At 37.0% G+C, this 20,614-nt stretch overlaps 1 protein-coding gene across 3 annotated transcripts in view; it reads left to right on the top strand.

Annotated features, from left to right (window-relative positions):
• The window catches only part of Crag (DENN domain-containing protein Crag), an 878,555-nt gene that overhangs the window by 105,613 nt on the left and 752,328 nt on the right, over positions 1–20,614 (top strand). For all 3 annotated transcript variants that reach the window (XM_090389072.1, XM_090389068.1, XM_090389077.1), the window contains 2 exons: positions 3,445–3,514; positions 10,687–10,856. In XM_090389072.1, the coding sequence (XP_090245198.1) occupies positions 3,445–3,514; positions 10,687–10,856 (240 nt within the window). The remainder of the gene's footprint in view (positions 1–3,444; positions 3,515–10,686; positions 10,857–20,614) is intronic.

The raw sequence follows: 20,614 nt of genomic DNA, 5'->3' as shown, positions 1-20,614 counted from the left end.
ACTTTTGTGTGTGAACCAAGACACATTCATGTCTATCATAATGCTCATTCCTCCAATCAGTGCATTTAAGCAGACATAATCCAGTGTATAGGCTATCCACATACCGTCAGTATACAGTATGTGGATAACCCACATTATGTATAGGGGGGAGAAAAAAAGAAATACAGTGGGAACCCAACATCTGGGAGTAATTTGTTCCACAAATACATAAAATTAGCATTTCTTGCATGTTATATTTCATTTTTAGATTAAAAATGAGTGTTTTATAAGGATTATTTAATAAATAGTCATAAATCACGTTAAAATAAATAAATAAACAAACAATAAATTGGCATTTACCTTAGACTTGAAGTGCATAGCTGATGAAATCAATGGCGGTGTAGTGGTGGTAGGACTATGTCAGGTGTCTTTTCAGCCTTTTGTATTTTGCTGCTTCTGGCAAAGAAACTATCCAAAGATGATTTTTTTTTTGCAGCTTCCTGAAGTAAAAAATGACTTTGTCTTCCATTTTGCACATCATGAATCAGTGTTTTTGTTGTTGGGGTGTTTTTTTTTACCACTTCTCTTAAACGCTCCCAATGAGAAATAAGTCTTTGACTCTTCAGCTGACACTTTTTTTGGGTGATTTCTTCTTCCTGTCCAGTGTCACACTACGTAATTTTCTCCAACTCTTGTAGCTCCTCTGTTATTAGCTCATGCCCACAAGGTCAGTAAGGTCCTCCACATTCTCTTCGTCAACCTCCAGACCTATTGATGATTTACGAAGAGTGACAATATCATTTGTCACTCTTGGTAAAGTGCTATCATCTTAAAATCCATCAACGGTATGGATAATTAAAGGCCAGATGTTTTTCCAGGCTGAATTTAAGCACCTGGTGTAAACATTATTCCAAGAACTTACGCAGTCCAGGATGTTGAACTTCGACCTCCAAAAATCTTTGAGGGTGACAGCATTTTCACCAGAAGTCACTTCAAAGCAACCTGTGAACATTTTCATGGTATAGATTTTCTTGAAGTTTGCAATCGCTTGCTGATCCATTGGTTGAAGAAGAGGAGTGGAGTTGGGTTGCAGAAATTTAACTTGAACAAAGTCAAATTGAGTCTCTAGATTGAACAAGGTTGGGATCATGGCCTGGCACATTGTCGAACAGGAGCAGTGCCTTCACAGGAAGCTTATTTTTCTGAAGATAACTCTTCACTGAAGAACAGAAAACTTCAAGTGCCCATTTATTGAAGACATCTTGTAACCCAGGCATCTTGTAACTCCTTGTTACTGTACCAAAACACTTCCAGCATACCTTTGTCGATCTTTTTTTGTTTAATTACTCTGGGGGTATTAGAATGATACACTAACAAAGGCTTCAGCTTAATCTCCAGAGGCATTAGCACCCAGCATGAAAGTGAGCCTATCTTTCATGGGCTTATGCCCAGGTAATTTAGCCTTATCCTTAGTGATGTACATTCTTCTGGGCATTTGCTTCCAGAAGAGGCCAGTTTCGTGAATGTTAAAAACCTGCTGGGGAAGACGACCCTCCTGATCAACAAACTGATGAAATTCAATTTTAAAGGCCTCAGTTGCTTTTTTTTAACAGCACTGGATGCCTCTCCATGCCTTTCTCTTGATATTCACCCCTTTTTTTGACGCGCTCACACTAGCCTCTGCTGGCTTTAAAGTCTTCAAAGCGCACAGCACTGCCACTGGTTGATGGAGCTTTGATGAAGTTTTGCATCCTCATAGATCTGCTTACCACGTTTGCAGATAAATTGTCTAGGCACTGTGTCACCCTTCATCTGCTTTTCCCTAATCCATATCAACAAAAACCTTTCCATTTCCATAATAAAGTCTCTTCCCTTATGCACCGATGTGGAATCATCACTAACTTTAACACTCTTTAGAATATCGTTTTGTTTAAGTATTGTAGAAATGGTTGATTGAGAAAATCATACTCTCATACTAACGCACTAATTTTTCCTCTTTCATGTTTTTTTTATCATATCTTGATTCACTTTAATAGAAATTTTATTGTTAACTTGCACTTTAGGAACCATGGTTATTTGATTTCAATTTATCTAATTAATAAATTCAAAAATAACAATTAAACTGCTGTAATTATGTATAATTAACAAAAACACACTGAATAAGCACATCAAAAAGAAGATAAAGAAACTCTCCAAAGTACTGTAACATGGAATGTTTGCTCAACAATAACAAAGATGCTAATTGGTTGAGAATAATCATATGAGTTCCACACTCCAGTCATCTGAAAATTTCCACCCATGTATCGTTCCAGCTATATCGGAAAGCCATCGTTTCCTGCAAATATCATCGGTCCTTAAAATAAAAGATCATATGGAAGGTATAGCGGTTCCTGAGAATATCGGAGGTCGATGTCATCATAAGTAGAGGGCCTACCGTAATAATTGCTGATTATTTGAACAATTGTAATGTAATTTGGAATAGCTGAATGTCTTTCTAAAAAAAGCTAAACAAAAAATTTCATTCAAATCCACCTATTGGGAGTTATTACATGTTGATGGACATAGCAAAGACACTAAACACTTCATATATTTGGGAATGCCTAAAACAGAATGAATTGATTTTAACATGAAATCTATGCTTATTTCCAAATGGAAACTATATACAGATGGTTTTACCATTTAATCAGCAATTGCTGTCATTGCTACTTCACTGTTACAAAGAACAGAATGACAAAATTATGAAGATAAATTAATAGGCATGATTAAAATCAGTACAAACTTTATCAAGGCTATTTTTTAGGTCATGTATATCAAACCTTTGGTTGTTCTGTTCTTTGTAATGGCGAGTAGTAATGATGGCAAAAACTGATGAAGTGGTAGGAATGTACCATGAAACATCTGATTTACATGTCTGTGTAATTTCCATCTGGAACTAAACAGACATTTAGATCTTGCATTGCTTAAAAGTGCTTCATTCCTCCTGTTAATATATTTAAATTATCTATGCCATTATGCTCAAGTAATAACTAAAATGAATATAGATGACTTGGCCTAGCAGACTCAAATGTGATTTTGGCTTCAGTTGTTTTCAGATAGATGTTATTTCAGGTTTATAAATGTGTTACTTGACATAATGTCAATAAAGGAAAAAGGAAAAAAAAGATTCCTAGGACTTCAAATTTTTTACATATTACTAACATGAAAATATGACTTAAAATTATGATGTATTGTGATATAGTTGGAAAAACTGCCATTTGTATGAAATGTGATGTTGAATGCTCCAGTACACCATAACAAACTGATATTTCTAGTTTGTTGCACAGTCTCACTAAAAGCAGAAACTCTTCTGTGCATGCAAAGGAAAAAATTAAATATGCTGATTATTTCTGATCGACCTTGTATGTGTTATTTCATACATAGTATTTAGAATTATTCATATGACTAAACAATAATTTTCTTCTTAAGGTTGGATCAGATGTTTACTTATGTTACAAGAAATCAATGAACAGACCATATTTACTTTCATATAAGCCTGGTAAGTTTTTTTTGTATATTCTTAATGGATTAAATTCATTTTGATATAACACATAATAATAGAATAGAATAGAATCTTTAATTGCAGCATGATAGACATACAATTAGTCCCGTCACGGCATGGTGGTGCCAGGGGTTTACAAAACATAAGATTATTAAAGACTAGTTTTTATTACATAACTTACCACAGTTTTTGATAGCAGAATGACTGTGTCCCTTTCACTATTTAATTGGAAAACTTTAAAGTTTTATTCCTGTCATTATTAATAGTAGTGGCATATGATTCAAGAAAGCGAGCTTATAAGTATCAGCAAAAAAAAAAAAAAAAAACCCCACTTCCAACGTCACCTGATCATTCCCCCCAATAATTTAGTTCTTGAATATATTCAAACTTTCCACCAAATTCCATCTATAAAGACAGATGGAATTTTCTTCCAACAACCAACACCCACTGGCTGAAAGCAATCCTCTGTAGATCTATCTTAACCATCCTCCCTTACTTTGAATTTGTGTGTAGTCTGAGCAAGAGGTTGAATGTCATCAGCATTGAGCTAGCTCAATCCATTCAAAGATTTAACATACCTTAATCAGATCACCTCTTGGTTGCCTAGTCTCCAGATGTTGGAATTTGTAGAACTTAAGCCTGTCACAGTAAGACACCACTCTTTCATTCCTTTCACTTATTCTCTGCACCCATTCGAAATTTTTTTTTTTTTTTCATGAAAATCATGAACACAATAAGTATTAGAACCTATAGTATTTAGCACTATGAGGTGCCTCTGTAGCCAGGTGGAAAGGAGCAGCAGTGCCTAGCACACGCTTCTTGATTAGACCGGGGTTCGAGCCCATTACCACCAAATACGGAGGATGCGGAAAGGTCAGGGTATGACCACCACATATCCCTGGAGCAATATGGCCTTAGATGCTAATGCTCCTAAAAACCAAATAACTAACAAACAAACAAACAGCACTATGCATGGGCTGAAGGTTGAGAAGCTGAAAGAAGGTGTGTATTGACATTATGCTTGAATTATACTTCTACAGCAACATGTTCGAGAGGCAGCCAGAGGGAGTAATACTCTTGTTCTGATTATCAGCAGTGATTATTCATGCTTTAAAAATTTGCAGATAAAGGAACCACTGGGTGACAATGATCACAATGTACTGATGTCAGAATTACTTAAAGATGTAAGTACCATCAAGGCTAAATGGAAGGGCTTTTGGTTTCTTAAAGGTGACTACAGGGGTCTCAGACAGTTTCTAAATTCTGTACAGTGGGAGCAACTGATGATGCTACCAATGTTGAATTCTAAATGGGAAGCCTTCAGGGATTTAATTTTGGGTGCTACTAGGCTTTTCATTCCAACTAAGAAATACTGCTCAAGGTTTAGGCCTAAATTGATGTCAGATGAACTGATATCACTGATACTTTAAGAAATCTACAATTTTCGAAATGTCAGATGAACTAATGAGGCAGAGAAGAAAAATGTATGGGATGCATATAAATTATCAGGCGACACAGAAGCTTATGGCAGATATAAACTGGTCTGTAATCAAGTCATAAAGGAGGTTAGGCAGCCGAAGGCAGAAATCTTTGGCAAAGGATGCAAAGAAAAACAGCGAAGAGTTCTTTACTTATGTAAAGTCTAGAAGGAAAGGGATAAATCAGATTGGACCACTTAAGATAGATGGGTTGACTATTGACGATCATGCTCAGGTAGCTGATAAACTGAATGAGTATTTCACATCAAAATTCACATATGAGGAGTTATTCAATGAGGGGAATGCCAGAAGTTTATCAAACTCTAACAGGGAGCTAAGTGATTTTGTAATAACTGAGAGCAAAGTGGAGGAGAAATTGTTGAAGTTAAACATAAGAAAGGCACCTTGGGTGGATGGGATCTATCCAGTTATATTAAAAGAGGCAGCAAATGAAGTAAGCAAATCGTTAGCCATAATTATGAGAGCTTCCTTGGACTCTGACATCTGTATCACCTGAAAATTTATATGCATCCTGTGCATTTTTCTTCTCTGCCACAATGCTCACCAGTTCAACTGACATCCATTTAGGTCTAAGCCTGGAACGGTATTTCGTAGTTGGTATGAAAAGCCTAGTAACTTCTCGGATTATTTCCCTGTATTCTTCTCATTTAGAATTTGCTGTTGGGAATCATCAGATGGTGTCCCACTATATACAGCGGTGGACAAAAAAAACTGCATCACTTGTGAATTTTGCAAATGTTTTGCGCTGCATTGTGGGTTGCAGAAATGTTCAAAATGCATTTGTTAGATGGGATATATATCTCTGTGAATGAAATCCAATAAAAAGACTCCACCCCTGATATACCTAATTGCCATAAATATCTTCCCAAAGGGTAAAATGCGTAATTAATGGAAATATGTGAAATCATGAAAATGGCAATCATGAGAACCCAACATGCATTTTATTGCATTTACATGTACAAACTGAAATGACATGTTAATGTAATAATATTATGTACTTTAGGCCTCCGTAGCCGAGTGGTCAGGAGCGGAAGTGTAGTAGCACACGCTCTTTGAGTAGACCAGGGTTTAAGGCCCTGACTGCTGAATACGGTCGATCTGACAACCCGCACTGGACCAGCATGGCAGATTATGGTCCATTTCCTCAACATGAATTGTTGAGGAGGCTTCCATCCTGCAGTGGTTTGATAATGGCTGCACTTTACCGTTTTTATTATGTACTTTAAATCAGCAAAATAGGTCCTCAGTACCTTGTTGTTCCTCCGCGAGCTGCAATTACAGCCTTGCAACGATCTGGTATAGAGTTAATAAACTTCTGCATATGTGGTTGCCCAATTTTGTGGTACCACACCCTTACAATGCTCTCCTGCAGCTGAATCTTACTTGTTGGCTTTTTCTGATTTCTTAATCAGTACTTTAAATTCATCAAATTTATTTAATATGCTCCTAGCATTATTGTACCTGCAAATAATCTTATTCTTACCCATGTTTATTTCTTTCATGTTGACCCACAGCAGGGTTTGAAATCCCGATACCTTGCTTTCCAGGCTGCTTCATGTTTCAGTGGAATCAGAATGCAAAGGTGAAAATCACTTTCACCTCTATCTGTAGCTCTAGTCAATCTATTAGTCTGTGAAGCCCCCCCCCCCCCCAAGTTGTCAGTTTTCCAACCTATCTAACACTGCCTCAGTAACATCAGTGAATATTTTAGCACTCCTATTTACGTGTATCCCATCTGTTAGAAGCACTCTTGTTTACGTGGACAGCTTATGCCAGGAAAAAGTCTACCCCATGAGTCTTGCACTGTCCAGGGCCAAATTGATTGACAAGGCTAACATGTACTCCCTCTCATTATATCTGAGCTGGATTGCAGATACAGTAGATTCCGGTTATTTGGGAAACATCGGGACTAGTCCATTTTGGCCTGATTAAGCGGCTGCCCCAATTTCCGAAGTTTCATGTAAATAGTTAAAAATACAATGTATCCCCCCCCTTTACAGTTGGTTCGCTGTACAATTAAATCACGTTACGACGAACTCACCATAGTAAAGTACTGTTCACTATACGATGTGTAGTAAGCGCTGGTCATTGCGATCACGTTTGTGAATTGAATTTTAATTCTATTAAACAGCGATTCTAATTAGCAAAAATAAGAGGAATATTATCCGCAGGCTATAAAAGTAAAGATATATTAAGCACAGATTTACGCTTTATTACCTTACCAATTAAAAAATTAAATGATACGTGAAATTCGGAAAAATATACATGATAAATGGAATAATTAATACGTACGTATGTAATATGTACATTCTAAATAAACTAGTTGACATTTCTGTTCACTGACATTTGTGGGCGGGGATTAAAATTTAAAACAGTAAAAAGATAAACAATCAATAACAAAGAACACGGCACACACAAATTTCAAGTAACACAATACACGCAAGTGAGAACGGAGTAACGAGTTATAAAGCTTTAAAAATAGGAATGAAGAGAAGATCTGAAAATTAATTTTTTTATATGATTGAAGATTTCCATGGAAGTGTAAACATATTTTACCATAATAACCCACAGAATTCCAGTTGTTGGTATTATCGCAAATTCAATAAGATCGAGTTTACTATCCTCTCTAATAGTCTCTCCACTCGCTGTCTCATAGAATGCCTTTACTACTGATACGTCAATGGGCACTGTTCTTCTGAATTGTCTTCTATAAATTCAACACCAGGGGGCTCACATCTGGTAAATTGGGCTTGGCACACCAAGTGTCCTGAGCTGGATATCACCATTTTTGTCTTTCTTGGTGATTCCCTTCTATTTCTGATTCTCTCTCTCTCTCTCTCTCTCTCTCTCTCTCTCTCTCTCCCTCCCCCTCCCTCCCTCCCTCTCTCTCTCTGAGGGTAACTCAGGGAATTTTTTTTTTTTTGGCTGGTGCAGCATAAGCCTCAGGCTTCCTTGCACCATAGGCCTAATAATAATAATTCCAGCTCTCTCTTTCAAAACAGTCCGAACGCATGCCACCACCAGCTAACATCCATTTACTATCCAACTTAAAACTCACGGAATTACAGTCTACAGAAGTTCCAGTCTAATGTCAACAAATATCTTCTTTCGTCTTCTCAACCTCTAACCCAAGCATGGTTCTAATACCTAATTTCTGAGGAGGTGACTTACAGGAGAAGAGGAGGAAGGTGCAATAGGGAAATCTTTGTTAAAAGGAGCCCAAAAAAATCTGTGTGAAGCAATAGGAAGTCCATCAAAGTGTGCTTTGTATTTGCTGTACCAAAACAAATTGCTTAGGAGCTTTAACTATTAATATTCACAGACTTTACTACTTTCACATCAACATCTAAAAACATTCACATTGCCAGTGATAATGGCCATTTAAACAAATAACCCCCTGAGGGCTCACATTTGGTGAGTATGGACTTGGCACACCCAGGGTCCTGGGTTGGATATCATCATTCTTCTCTTTCTCGGTGATTTCCTTCTATTTCTTTCTTTCTCTCTCTCTCTCTCTCTTAGGGTAACTCAGGAATTTTTTTTTTTTTTGGCTGGTGCAGCATAAGCCTCAGGCTTCCTTGCACCATATAGCAAATAATCATAATCATCATAATAATAATAACCTCATGTTTAGGGGTTTCATAAAAAAAAAAAAAAAACGTTGAATGCTCTACAAAACGTATTCTTAAAATGATTGGAAGTTGATAGCTACCTGCCAGTCAACTAATAACATCAAGGAATGTTAAGATCTCTGAGAATTGTTATAAATTTGTCTGAAATACTTTGCATGTCAGATGCTCTACATCATCAGGCACTTTGTCTGAAACTTTTATATATTGAGTAAAGCTACAAATGCCCTTTATGAACATAGTAGAGTGGTCATTTTAGAGTACAATGTTATATACACACTGTATTTGATCTGTGTGATATCACAAAATAAGGTGATATTCTTGTAGTATTATTCAAGCAAGTCCCAGATATCAGAAATACAATATGTAAGTCCCCAATACCTGACCCCCCCCATCCACGTGACCTGGGTTTCTTGGTAAATTTTTGCTGCTCACTGTGCTTAACAATAACATCAAACTGATATATCAGATTTTGCCAACAGCATAAGACTTAAATTTTCTCTCATGTGGTTTACAAAAATTTGGCATTTCAGGTTGCCAATACTATCAAGTGCAGTGGGCTGCCAAATGTTTATGGTGAAACACGAAGTGTAACGTATGCCGAGGCAAAGCCAGCTCTGATAGCAAGAATGAAACATGCCTGACTTTTACATGTAAAGCAGCTCTGATTGGAAAGTGTGTGTGTGTCTGGTGGGGGGGGGTGTCACACGTACTGTTTAGAAATGTTTGAAAAACAACCTAGCAAACAGAAACAAATGGTATAATGCTAGGTATTGCCCTTATGCCATTGGTTAGAAGCAGGCACATCACTTTGTCCTTGCTGACATGGTCTGTTCAAAGTTTATTAAAGATATAGCAGAGTAAATTTGCAAAGTGGCTATTTTTAGATTCATTCTGTGTGAAAGCTGATCTTACACTGCTGACCGAACACATAATATGAAACTTTGTTACTAGATGACCATTCACCATTTATCAAGCAAATAGCAAGAAGCTGTTGGAAAGGCCTTTGCTTTGATTTTTGTAGCTGATCGAGCAAAGTCCTTTCCAAAAGCTTCTTGCAGGGAGCTTTTGGTAATAGAAAAGCAGTTGCTGGTGGGTGTTTCATAGTTTTTTCTTTACTTTCACCATTCACCCTTTTTAAGATGACAAAATGGATAAAATACCTTCTCAACACATGCTAATTTCAGTGACTGCAAATTAATGGGTAATTCATTTGGTACTACTTCTAGATGAGTTACTGAACACGTTGTGACAAGTTGCACTCACCACACTGCAGAAATTTTATGGTACGAAATTAGTCCCTGAATTTTTTTGATCACATCTTATATATTCTATTTATGTGTATGTTGTTCATTATATTCCTTCTGGAATATAATGAGCATTGTACATGTAAAGCCGATAGCTGTATTGGGTGTAGCAATCTGCGCTAACAAAACTGATTATTATTGTTATTAGGCCCACAAGGCAATAATGGCTGATGATGAAATTGTTACATTTTGAACAGTAAACAAATCTGTGCAACATCACAAACTGATAGATCATGTAATGAGCTGGGTGATGCAAAAGATTTGAATAACTGTGGCCATTATGGAGTGAAAAATTACAGACAACAGCTGAGTATACTCATTCTACTGTTGTTCTGCAAAGAAATCAAAACTTAAATATGAAAGATATAAGGAAATGTTTATTTTCTTATATTTTAGAATATAATCTGAATTTGTGTGTGCATGTGCATACAATTTTTGGGTCGTCACTAATGTATTTTTAATAAAGGATGTACAGCTATCGTTTCATGATAGCTGTACATTCTTTGGACACATTTCAAGTATTTGTTTCTATACAAATTTCTGAATTGATACACATCTTATTTTGCAGCTCGCCTACTTGTTTTTCTTCACCTTTTTATATATAATTAATAATAACAAATAGCATTGTTAATTTTTTATAACTGCAGATTCTTTTATAACTTTTTACATCTTTTTATAGTCTTTCAAATCACTTTACAAAGGAATATATGCTAAAATAAGTTATTTTGTTCCAGCCATCCTAGGAAGGTATCCTTTAGAAGATTATCAGAATTTTCCTCTCTTGCTGTCAGTACCTCTTTTCTGTCTCCCGATGGGAGCGACTATAGAGTGTTGGCCCAAAAAAGCGCAGCAGCCGAAACCTGTCTTTTCTACCTTTGTTCTTACATCAGATAGTGCTGAGAAAGTGAGCAAATATTTTAATTTAAAATTTAGATTGAATTGAATCTAGCATAAGTTAACTTTTTGTCCCCTTCACTAATAATATATCACAATAAAGGAAAGTAGTAGTTGTGGTAAATATTTGGGGGAAAAAAAAAAACGAGAACCTTTGCCTGATTATTTATAGCCATGCAGCAGAGGACTTCTTAGGAAATTTTACAATTCTAGCAAATCATAAATGACAAATAGCCATTCAGTTTGTCAACTGAGAGGTAAAATCTATCTTATAAGGTCAACTGAGAGGTAAAATCTATCTCCACCAATTGAAAAAAAAAAAAAAAAAAAACCCCCGAAATTGTCAGTCTGTGCTTGCTGAATTCCATACCATTTGATACCTTAACATTGAAACATTGATGAAAATGTATTGAGGCTTGTGAAGATGAGCTAATGTAAGGTTAGTTGCTGTTGACCAGTTATGGATTTACCATAATTTTTTTTTTTTTTGTCCTCGCCTTTTCCCATTATTATATGGGGTCAGCTTTTTATTGTTTTGGCATGCAATTTTTACGGCCGGATGCCCTTCCTGATGCCAACCCTCACCCTTTATTCGGGCTGAGGATATGCGGTGGTCATTCCCTGACCTACCGCATCCTCCGTATTTGGTGGTCACAGGCTTGAACCCCGGTCTAATCAAGAAGCGTGTGCTATGCACTACTGCTCCTGCCCACCTGGCTACAGAGGCGCCGGATTTACCATAATGATTCGGTAGATTTACCATAGTGAAGTAGATGGAATCACTCTGATTACGTGCACCCCCAAAAAGTTGTGCATTCCGCAAATGGCATTTGTCTTTGCTGACTTCAAAGGTTTCTCATCATCTATTTTTTGTAAATCCAGAGCTGCCAGCTCTCTGGATTTACAAATCAGTCCAAGCAAACTGATAATTCTAGGTATGTTATTTGTACTTGTGTGGAAAGTCTGTTCATGTTTTTTTTTTTAACTTGAATAAAGCTAAAAAAAAAAACTTGTTAAACGTTATGCCCATGTTCAAAAATCCCAACATAACTCTTCAATCCAATGTAACTCATGTCCATATACTGAGGTCATTACTCCTAGGTATGTTGAATGCTATACAAATTTATTTTAACAACAGTTTTCTGATTTTCTACTTCCATTTTGGAAATTGATTACTATTGCAGACTATCAAAAGGGTAAGTCTGACAGCTTGTGCATTTCTACTAGCAAGATAGTGGAGAGTCTAAAACAAAAAGAGAAAATTCTGTTCTCTTGCTGAGTGATGAAGTACTTTATGGTTGCATGTTACTACATGCTGCCAAATTCCCATAAAATGATGTTCGTATAAATGCCGAGATAGCAAAATTTCATCAATTGGCATTGCTTTTTTTCAAATTTGGTATTTTTTGTGAACAAGTTTCCAGTACTTTTTGTCGTCTTTAAAGATAAAGAATTAGATGGAGTAGTAGATGTTTTGCAGTATCAGTTGTGTCAATTTCAGTGTGAGAACCTACCAGATGCTCTTATGAAATAAGAAAAAATTGAATGCATAGCAGTCTTTGTTGGGGAAACTATCAAGTGCACAAGGAACCTTGAAATGTAACATTATCCAATAGCCATGCTTGGCATTTTAACAGTTCCTCATAGCAGTGCTGAGTGTAAGAGAATATTCAGTTAGTTTAGAAAATCAGAAACTGAGTTAAGATCTTCTCTTTTTGGTGAGGTTTTGGAATTTCCTTGACCAAAACCGGCTCAAAGTGTTGTGGTGCCTTGAGCCAAGTTGTTTAGTTTGGTGCTTCCCTCTCCATCCCATTCGTAAGCAGAGAAAGGTTTTTTAGTTCAAAAATAAAATGCAAATTTTTTTGAAAATTGTTTATTTCATTCAGTTCATTTAATTAAAATATAATTTAAATTTAATACACAAGGAGCATTAATTATTACATAGTCATTAAATTTTCTGCTCTAAGATTAACTCTCAGGTTTTAAAACTACAAGTTTTTAGGTCATTTAATCCAGGTTTAAATTCTTGACAGTGTCACCTTTCATCTACCATTCCATCCAGCCAATCTTGTGTCATTGTGGAACAGAGATAACTTGTGATTAATTTCATCTTTGTAAAGCCCAAAAACCTGTTTACAAATGCCTAAGATTTCCAACTCTTTGAAAGTAAAAAGTTGGAAGCTGTACATGTGGTACAACCTTGAATAAGGAACCATTAATACTGTGGTTAAATTTTAGCTAACTGATTCCCCAAAAGAACACATTGAGTTCATGCCATGGGAGAATGCTCATTATTTGTGTGTGTTGCAACTGAGATGGGAGAATTGATACATAGTTTATTGCCATATCTCCTTTACTCTCACGAACCTCCACTAACTATTAGAAGAAAAATGTTATTATTGAACTGCTTATTTAAAATTAAGTCTCCCCACCCATCCTGTTTGGCCACTACTATATAATTGGCAGTGAGAAATCCACAATAGAAACTAACCCAAATTGGCCTGCTGGTGTCAGATTAGAGAACAATTAACAGAATACTGAAGTGTTCACTTTAATGAAATCCTCAGAGACTTAAGAGATCCAAATTCCCTGTTGATTCTTTCTTGTGACGATTACTTTGAGCAGGGGGGAAAAGGTTCTATAGTAAATATTAACTCTCTTAACTTTGAAAAGCAACTTCTCACTTAGAAATCCCTTACTAAAATATATGATCTGAGCTGTTACATCTGAATGAGCAAAACAACACTACTATGCATTTTTAAAAAAACATTACTGTTTTCTCAGACAAGTGTTTCTGAATCATTTTCTAATGCTGATTTCAATAATGACTTCCTTTGTTTCCATCATATCAGGTTTCTTCAAAAATCACAAAAGAAAATTTGATGTTTCACAAATTTTTATTAATTTTTGGAGAATTTGTGCACTGAAATTACAACAAAATGCTACTTTTATCAGACTTTTTGTTTAAATACATGTTGGAAACTTAAAAAGGGCAGTGTGAAAAAGTCCACTAAATGTTAAACTGAGCTTCTCCTTTTAAAAACTGCAATATGATGGGTCAGATTTTAGTTTCTTTGATTTTCTTGCAGATCCTTTTACTTTATAAAGTTCCTCTTTAGCATCCAGCAGTAGTCAGCCATGTTGACATACCACTTCCCCTGATATCTCATCTCCATGTCTTTAATGTCCTGGTGAAACCTCTTAGCCTGTTCTTCACTAACACTTCTTAGATTTTCTGGGAAGTAGTTGATGTGGGAGTGTAAAAAATATACCTTGACACTCATGTTGCAGCCCAGCTTCTTGAAGTTTTCAAACATATTTTTGACTATATTCTTGCAGTCTGGATCCTTGTTTTCTAAGGTCTCAGAAATAGATCTGAAGTTAATTCATGTCTGTTTTTCTCTTTTATTCATAGTTCCCTCAAAATCTCAGTACTTCATCAGCTTGTGAATTGAGGTCCAACAAAAATACCTTGTTTTAGCTTCTCTTGGGTGATTGATGGGAATCACCCAATTACCTTTAGGAAGGTACCTCCTTCAACTACCTCTGTAGTTGAAGGAGGTACTTTCTTAAAGGTAAAGCTTTCACAAACTGTTTCATTTTTGCACATCAAACAGGGTTTGATATACAAGGTTGGAAGGAACACTCTTGGGGTTTACCAATTGTTTATGAGCTATGTTTTTTGATCCAGGCAACAAAATGCCCCTCTTTGGCCAGACTTGACATACCAGTGATTACTCCTTGCTTGACTGTCCCACTTACACAAAACTAGGCATTTCTGTGTGGCCTGATTCCTGTCAAAGTAACATGCCTATTACTTTAAAGTCAACACAGAACAACCAACCATGTTCTTCATACTTAATATTTGTCAACTTCAAGTTCTCATAAATTTCTTTCAAATGCACAAAGTGAGCTGCCGGAATTGACCCATATTTATTTTCTTTTGTGGGGCAACAGATCTTTGAGACTACACTTTGATGAGTCAATAAAAAGTCTCCACTGTTTACTTACAATCCTATACATTGAAATAGTTCATTAAGTCATTTATATTTTTGCAAAAATCCATACAAATGTCCTCAGAAAAGTAGAGGACTAGTTCTAATTCTCAGTACCATGAGAAAAATGTCCCATATGCTATAAGATATTTTGACTTAAGTTTAGCACCAAGGAGTTCTAAAAATTCCTTTGGTAAATTTAAATCTCTTACGAGATCATAGAGTTCATGCTGTGAAACAGTTGAGGGTTGGACTCAGAATCTCCAGACATGTTTCATCTTCAGAAGCTTCACTTTCAGCATCTCTGCTGCTACATTCTCCAATTTAAGTGGAGAGAATGGAATTGGCAGGTTATCTCCACGAAGGACTGGTCTAATGGCAGATTAACATTAGCAAAGGCACATGATGCAAGAAAGCAAGCTTATGCAGCATCAGCCAACACCCCCCCCCCCTTATTTCACCCATCTACTCGCTCCAGATATTTGTCAAGTTCTGCGTTGAATCTATTTAAGCTATCAACTTCTATAACGACAGATGGAAGTTTGTTACAGCAATCAACCACCCGCTGGCTATAGGCAAACTTCTGCACATCTATTCTATAACCATCTTTCCTCAATTTGAATTTATGCCCTCTCAGGCGATTATTCTGAGCAAGAGGAAGAATCCCATCAGCATTGAGCATGCTCAAACCACCCAAGGCTTTATACACCTCAATCAGATCACCTCAGGGTGGCTAGTCTCCAGACACTGTAATTTGCAAAACTTAAGCCCTTTCTTTGTAAGAGCAACCCTTAGTTCCTCACTAAATCTTGTTACCCTTCTCTGTACTCATTCCAACAGCTCTACATCCTTCTTAAAATGAAGCTTCCAGACCTGTATGCAGTACTCAAGGTGTGGTCTGACCATTGCCCATACAAGGGGATAAACACCTCCTTATCCCTGCTAGAAAAATTCCTGTATATCATTGACAAGACACCATGAGCTATTCTTGCAGACCATCTGCACTGCTCAGAAAACTTCATATCTGCTTGCACAATTATCCCCAGGTCCTTTTCCTTCTCTACCACTGTCAGTGTGGTACCACAGAGTTGATACATTACTCTGGGATTAGTGCTGTTTCCCATATGTAGTACTTTACATTTGTCAATGTTAAACTTCATTTGCCACCTCTCAGCCCATCTGCTCAACTTTACTAGATCCTGTTGCAGCAGTGTACTGTCATTAGTGTAATTAACAACCCTGCCAACCTTCGTATCGTCTGCAAATTTGGACATTAAGCCTGATATACCATCATCAATATCATTTATAAATACAGAAAACGGTGGACTCAATGCTGAACCCTGAGGGACTCCATTAATAATATTAGTCCACGAAGAGCAGTGTCCATTGATTACCACTCTCTGTTGTCTCCTACTCTTTATGCATAGCAGAAATTTGCCTCCCTTTATGCATAGCAGAAATTTGCCTCCAATGCCACACTGCTCCAATTTGTGCAGCCGTCTTCCATGTGCAACAGTATCAAAGGCTTTTCTAAGATCCAAATATATGATATCAAAGTTAGTCTTTGCATCCAGTTCCTTTGACTACATCATAATATCCAATCAAATTAGTCAGACCAGACTTTCCTTAACAAACCCATGTTGTGTCTGAGCTGAAGTCATAACTGAAGTCGTGTCTAGATGATCCTGCAATGCTTCTTTAACCAGTGCCTCTATTAATTTCCCTGGAACAGAAGTTAAACTAACAGGTCTGTAATTACCTGTCTCCCTTTGATTCTCCTTAGTGGGTTGGGGTCACATTTCCACATCTCCGGTCTATGGGTACCTCCCCTGAGTCCAGGGAAGCCCTCATAATTATGACTAACCTTTGCCGTCTCCTTTACTATAACTGGATAGATTCCATCCACCCCAGGTGCCTTTCTTGTGTTTATCTTCAACAATTTCTCCTCTTTACTCTCAGTTATTACAAGATGATCTAGCTTACTGCCGGAATTGAATACACCTCTGGCATTCCTCCTCCTGAATAACTCCTCATGTGTGAATGTAGATGCAAAATATTTGTTTAGATTGTTAGCCACCTGAGCAGGATCCTCAACTGTTGAACCATCAACATCCAGTGGACCAATCTGATTCATCCCTTTCCTTCTTGAGTTTAAATAGGTAAAGAACTCTTTTCTGTTTTTCTTTGCATCCTTTGCCAAGGATTTCTCATAATCTGCCTTTGCCTGCCTAATCTCTTTTGTGACTTGGTTACAGACCAACATATCTATCATAGGCTTCCATGTCACCCATTATTTGTATGTATCCCATGCATTTTTCTTCTCTGCCATATGTCTCATTAGTTCATCTGACAACCATTTAGGCCTGAACCTTGAACAATATTTCTTGGTTGGTATGTAAAGCCTGGTAGCTTCCAAGATTAGTTCCTTGAATGCTTCCCATTTTGAATTTGCTGTTGGTGACATCATCAGTTGGTCCCACTGTATAGAATTTAAATACTGTCTCAGACCATCATAGTCGCCTTTACGAAAGCAAAAACCCTTCCCTTTACCTCTGATAGTAGTTACCTCCTTAAGTAAATCCCACTTCAGCACACTGTAATCACTGCCGCCTAGTGGTTCCTTTATCTGCAGATTCTTAATGCATGAAGAATCACTACTGATAATCAGATCAAGAGTATTACTCCCTCTTGTTGCCTCCTGAACATGGTGGTGTAGAAAACAATCATCCAATAAATTCCCAAAAGCTTGCTAGTGTGTGAGTGGCCAAACCACATATTCCAGTCAATATCTGGAAAATTAAAATCCCCCATTATAAGACACTCTAATTTACTGGCCCACTCTACTTCTCTGCACAATTGCTCATTATACTCATCAGATTCATTAGGCCTATAACACACATCTACTCTCATTTTTCCTTTCCCAGTGCTTATGTCACACCAACAGACTCAACATTGCATTGTCCACCTACATCAATTGGATGCACTTCCTTAGATTTTGTGTTTCTTAACTAACAGCATAACCCCTCCTTCCTTCCTGTCCTGTTTATCTTTTCTGTACACACTCCAAATTCCAGTTCTGAACTGCTTATGTCTGTGGGACACCATGACTCTGATATCCCAACAATATCTGCCTTTGATGTCTTGACTAGCACTTCCAGCTCATCAAATTTATTAATTATACTCATAGCATTGTACATGCAAGTATACATGCACCTGTTTCTACTCTTAGTTACCCTAACACAGCCCATGTGTTTACTTGTTTCAAAGATGGAATATTCACAAAAGTAACAGTGATCACAGTTGGCTTCTTTCCAACTCATGGGAATTGCAAGTGGCGTAGCCTTCTTTATTCAATTTTTTCACAATCTCAGTGCTTCAACACAGGATTGCAAACTTTATGTGGAGCTCATTGTTTATCTTCATCACCTAATCATCCATCAAATAAGAACAATATATATTTTTTACAAATTCTGTAATATCTTGTCTTTGCTTGATGACTACATAACTTCCACAAATATTGACAAATGCAAAGTACTGCATATGGGTAGAGGAATGTACTAATTGTGTGGTATTACACTTAGGATGGTAGAAAATGAAAAAGACCTGAGAATAATTGTGCAGTCAGATATGAACTTTTCTGAGCAATGCAGGAGCAGGTCAGGGGTTCTGTCACTGATATACAGGAATTTTGCTAGCAGGGAAAAGGAGTTGATTTTCCCTTTGTATAAGGTAATGGTCAGGCCATGCCTTAAGTATTTCATACAGGTCTGGAGGCCTCCTATTAGGAAGGATGTAGATTTGCTTGAGTGTGCACAGAGGACAGCAACAAGATTTGTGAGGGGAACGAAGTGATCCTCTTACCAAGAGAGGCTTAAATTCTGCAAATTGCAGTGCCTGGAGACTAGGCACCTGTGAGGTGATCTGATTGAGGCGTATAAGACCTTGAATGGTTGTTGTTGTTGTTTGGTTTTTAGGAGCATTAGCAACTAAGGCCATATTGCTCCGGGATATGCGGTGGTCATTCCCTGACCTTTCCACATCCTCCGTATTTGGTGGTGACAGGCTCGAACCCCAGTCTAATCAAGAAGCGTGTGCTACGCACTGTTGCTCCTTCCCACCTGGCTACGGAGGCGCCGACCTTGAATGGGTTGAGCACGCTGAATTCTGACAGGATTCTTCCACAAACCTAAGGGAGCATAAATTCAAATTAAGGAAAGACAGATGTAGACTAGATGTGCAGAAATTTGCCTTTAGCCAACGGGTGGTTAATTGTTGGAACAAACTTCCATCTGTCGTTGTGGAAGTTGATAGCTTAAATAAATTCAAGGAGGAATTGGACAAAACACTTAGAGGGAATGGTTGTGTGAATTTTTTTTTTTGCTGATGCTAGCATAAGCTCAAACGCTTGCTTTCTCGCATTACATGCCGCTATTATTACTATAACCAAATAAATTCAAACACTTGCATGACAACATTTTACTCTCTTTTCTGCACAAGTTTGACAAGATAACCTCAAAAGTAAACTGAGCTAACACTGATAAACACATGCTCCATGGTTCTCTCAAGGTCAAGAAACAAATGAGTGTTTCCAACATATGAAGATTTAGATTACAAATTCCCAGCATTTGCACCTAAACCATTCAATAATACTATTAATGACATCATCCTAAGTGGTTTGTGAAAAAAAAATGGTATGTAATAGAAAAAAAGTGAATATTTCTGAAATCAGTGTAAAAACAGCTAATTAGTTTACAAACTGTGCAGAGTGGTCTAAGTGATGCAATCCATTGCCTTCTGTGAAATTCCTAACAGCAGTTAACATATCTTGAAATGATTGGATCAAACCGCAAAATCTCCACCAAATTTTCTATCCCCCTATACTTAATTATAGATGCAATATACAGAGAATATGTATGGAACAATTGACTCTTCTATGGCATTTGCAAACATACAGCATACTTTCCATTTAAATGTGAACCACAGTTATTGACAACTAAATTCTGAAAAATAGAAGAGAGGAAATAATCCCAGCCAGAACTTGAATCAGTTATACCCATCTTGCTCGGCTGTTTTTTTTTTTTTTTTTTTTTTTTTGTTTTATACAAGAAGTGATCATCTGCAATGTACACACTGCCACTCACAGTAAGGTGTATACTGATTGAATGTACCTTGCTCAGCAATGCTCAATAATCTGCATTCATTTTCTCTCGGATTTCTCTTCATTCAGATCATCCATCCAACATTCAGTGCGCGCTCGCTCTCTCTCTCTCTCTCCCCCCCCTCCAAAGATTTTTTCCTTTCTAAAACAAATCCAACTCTGAAATTTTTTCCTTTCTAAAACAAATCCAACTTTTTGACTGTTTTTTATCTTCTTCCCTAGCAGTCATCATTTTTAGCTTCAGTTACACAATAGACACATTGTTGCCGAAGTAGCCTTTTTGTCAGCAAACCATAACTCTTTTACACCTCCCCCTTCTTAATTCAGTCCCAGGTAAAGAAGGTGCTTATGGTCCTCAACCTTTTTGGGCTCGTGGTATATATACTTTAAAAACAATGTGTATTTTGCCTCACACTTTATCAAATATAATAGTGGTTATAACTAAAAAAAAACATATATTCAATCTTGAAAGAATCGATGTATTTTAATAAAGCCCAAGCAAAATATTTTTTTTATTTAGTTTCCGCTTAGCACAGCTTCAAACAGCACAGGTTTCACTTTAACGTGGTTTTCAATTAAGTTTAAGTCTGCAACAAGGCCTTTGGTATCAGGTTC

This window comes from Mastigoproctus giganteus, chromosome 2, assembly GCF_048544385.1.
Source record: "Mastigoproctus giganteus isolate SK-2022 chromosome 2, ASM4854438v1, whole genome shotgun sequence".
NCBI lineage: Eukaryota > Metazoa > Arthropoda > Arachnida > Uropygi > Thelyphonidae > Mastigoproctus > Mastigoproctus giganteus.
The sequence above is the reverse complement of the archived record's forward strand: the minus strand, read 5'-3'. Positions and strand labels throughout refer to the sequence as shown.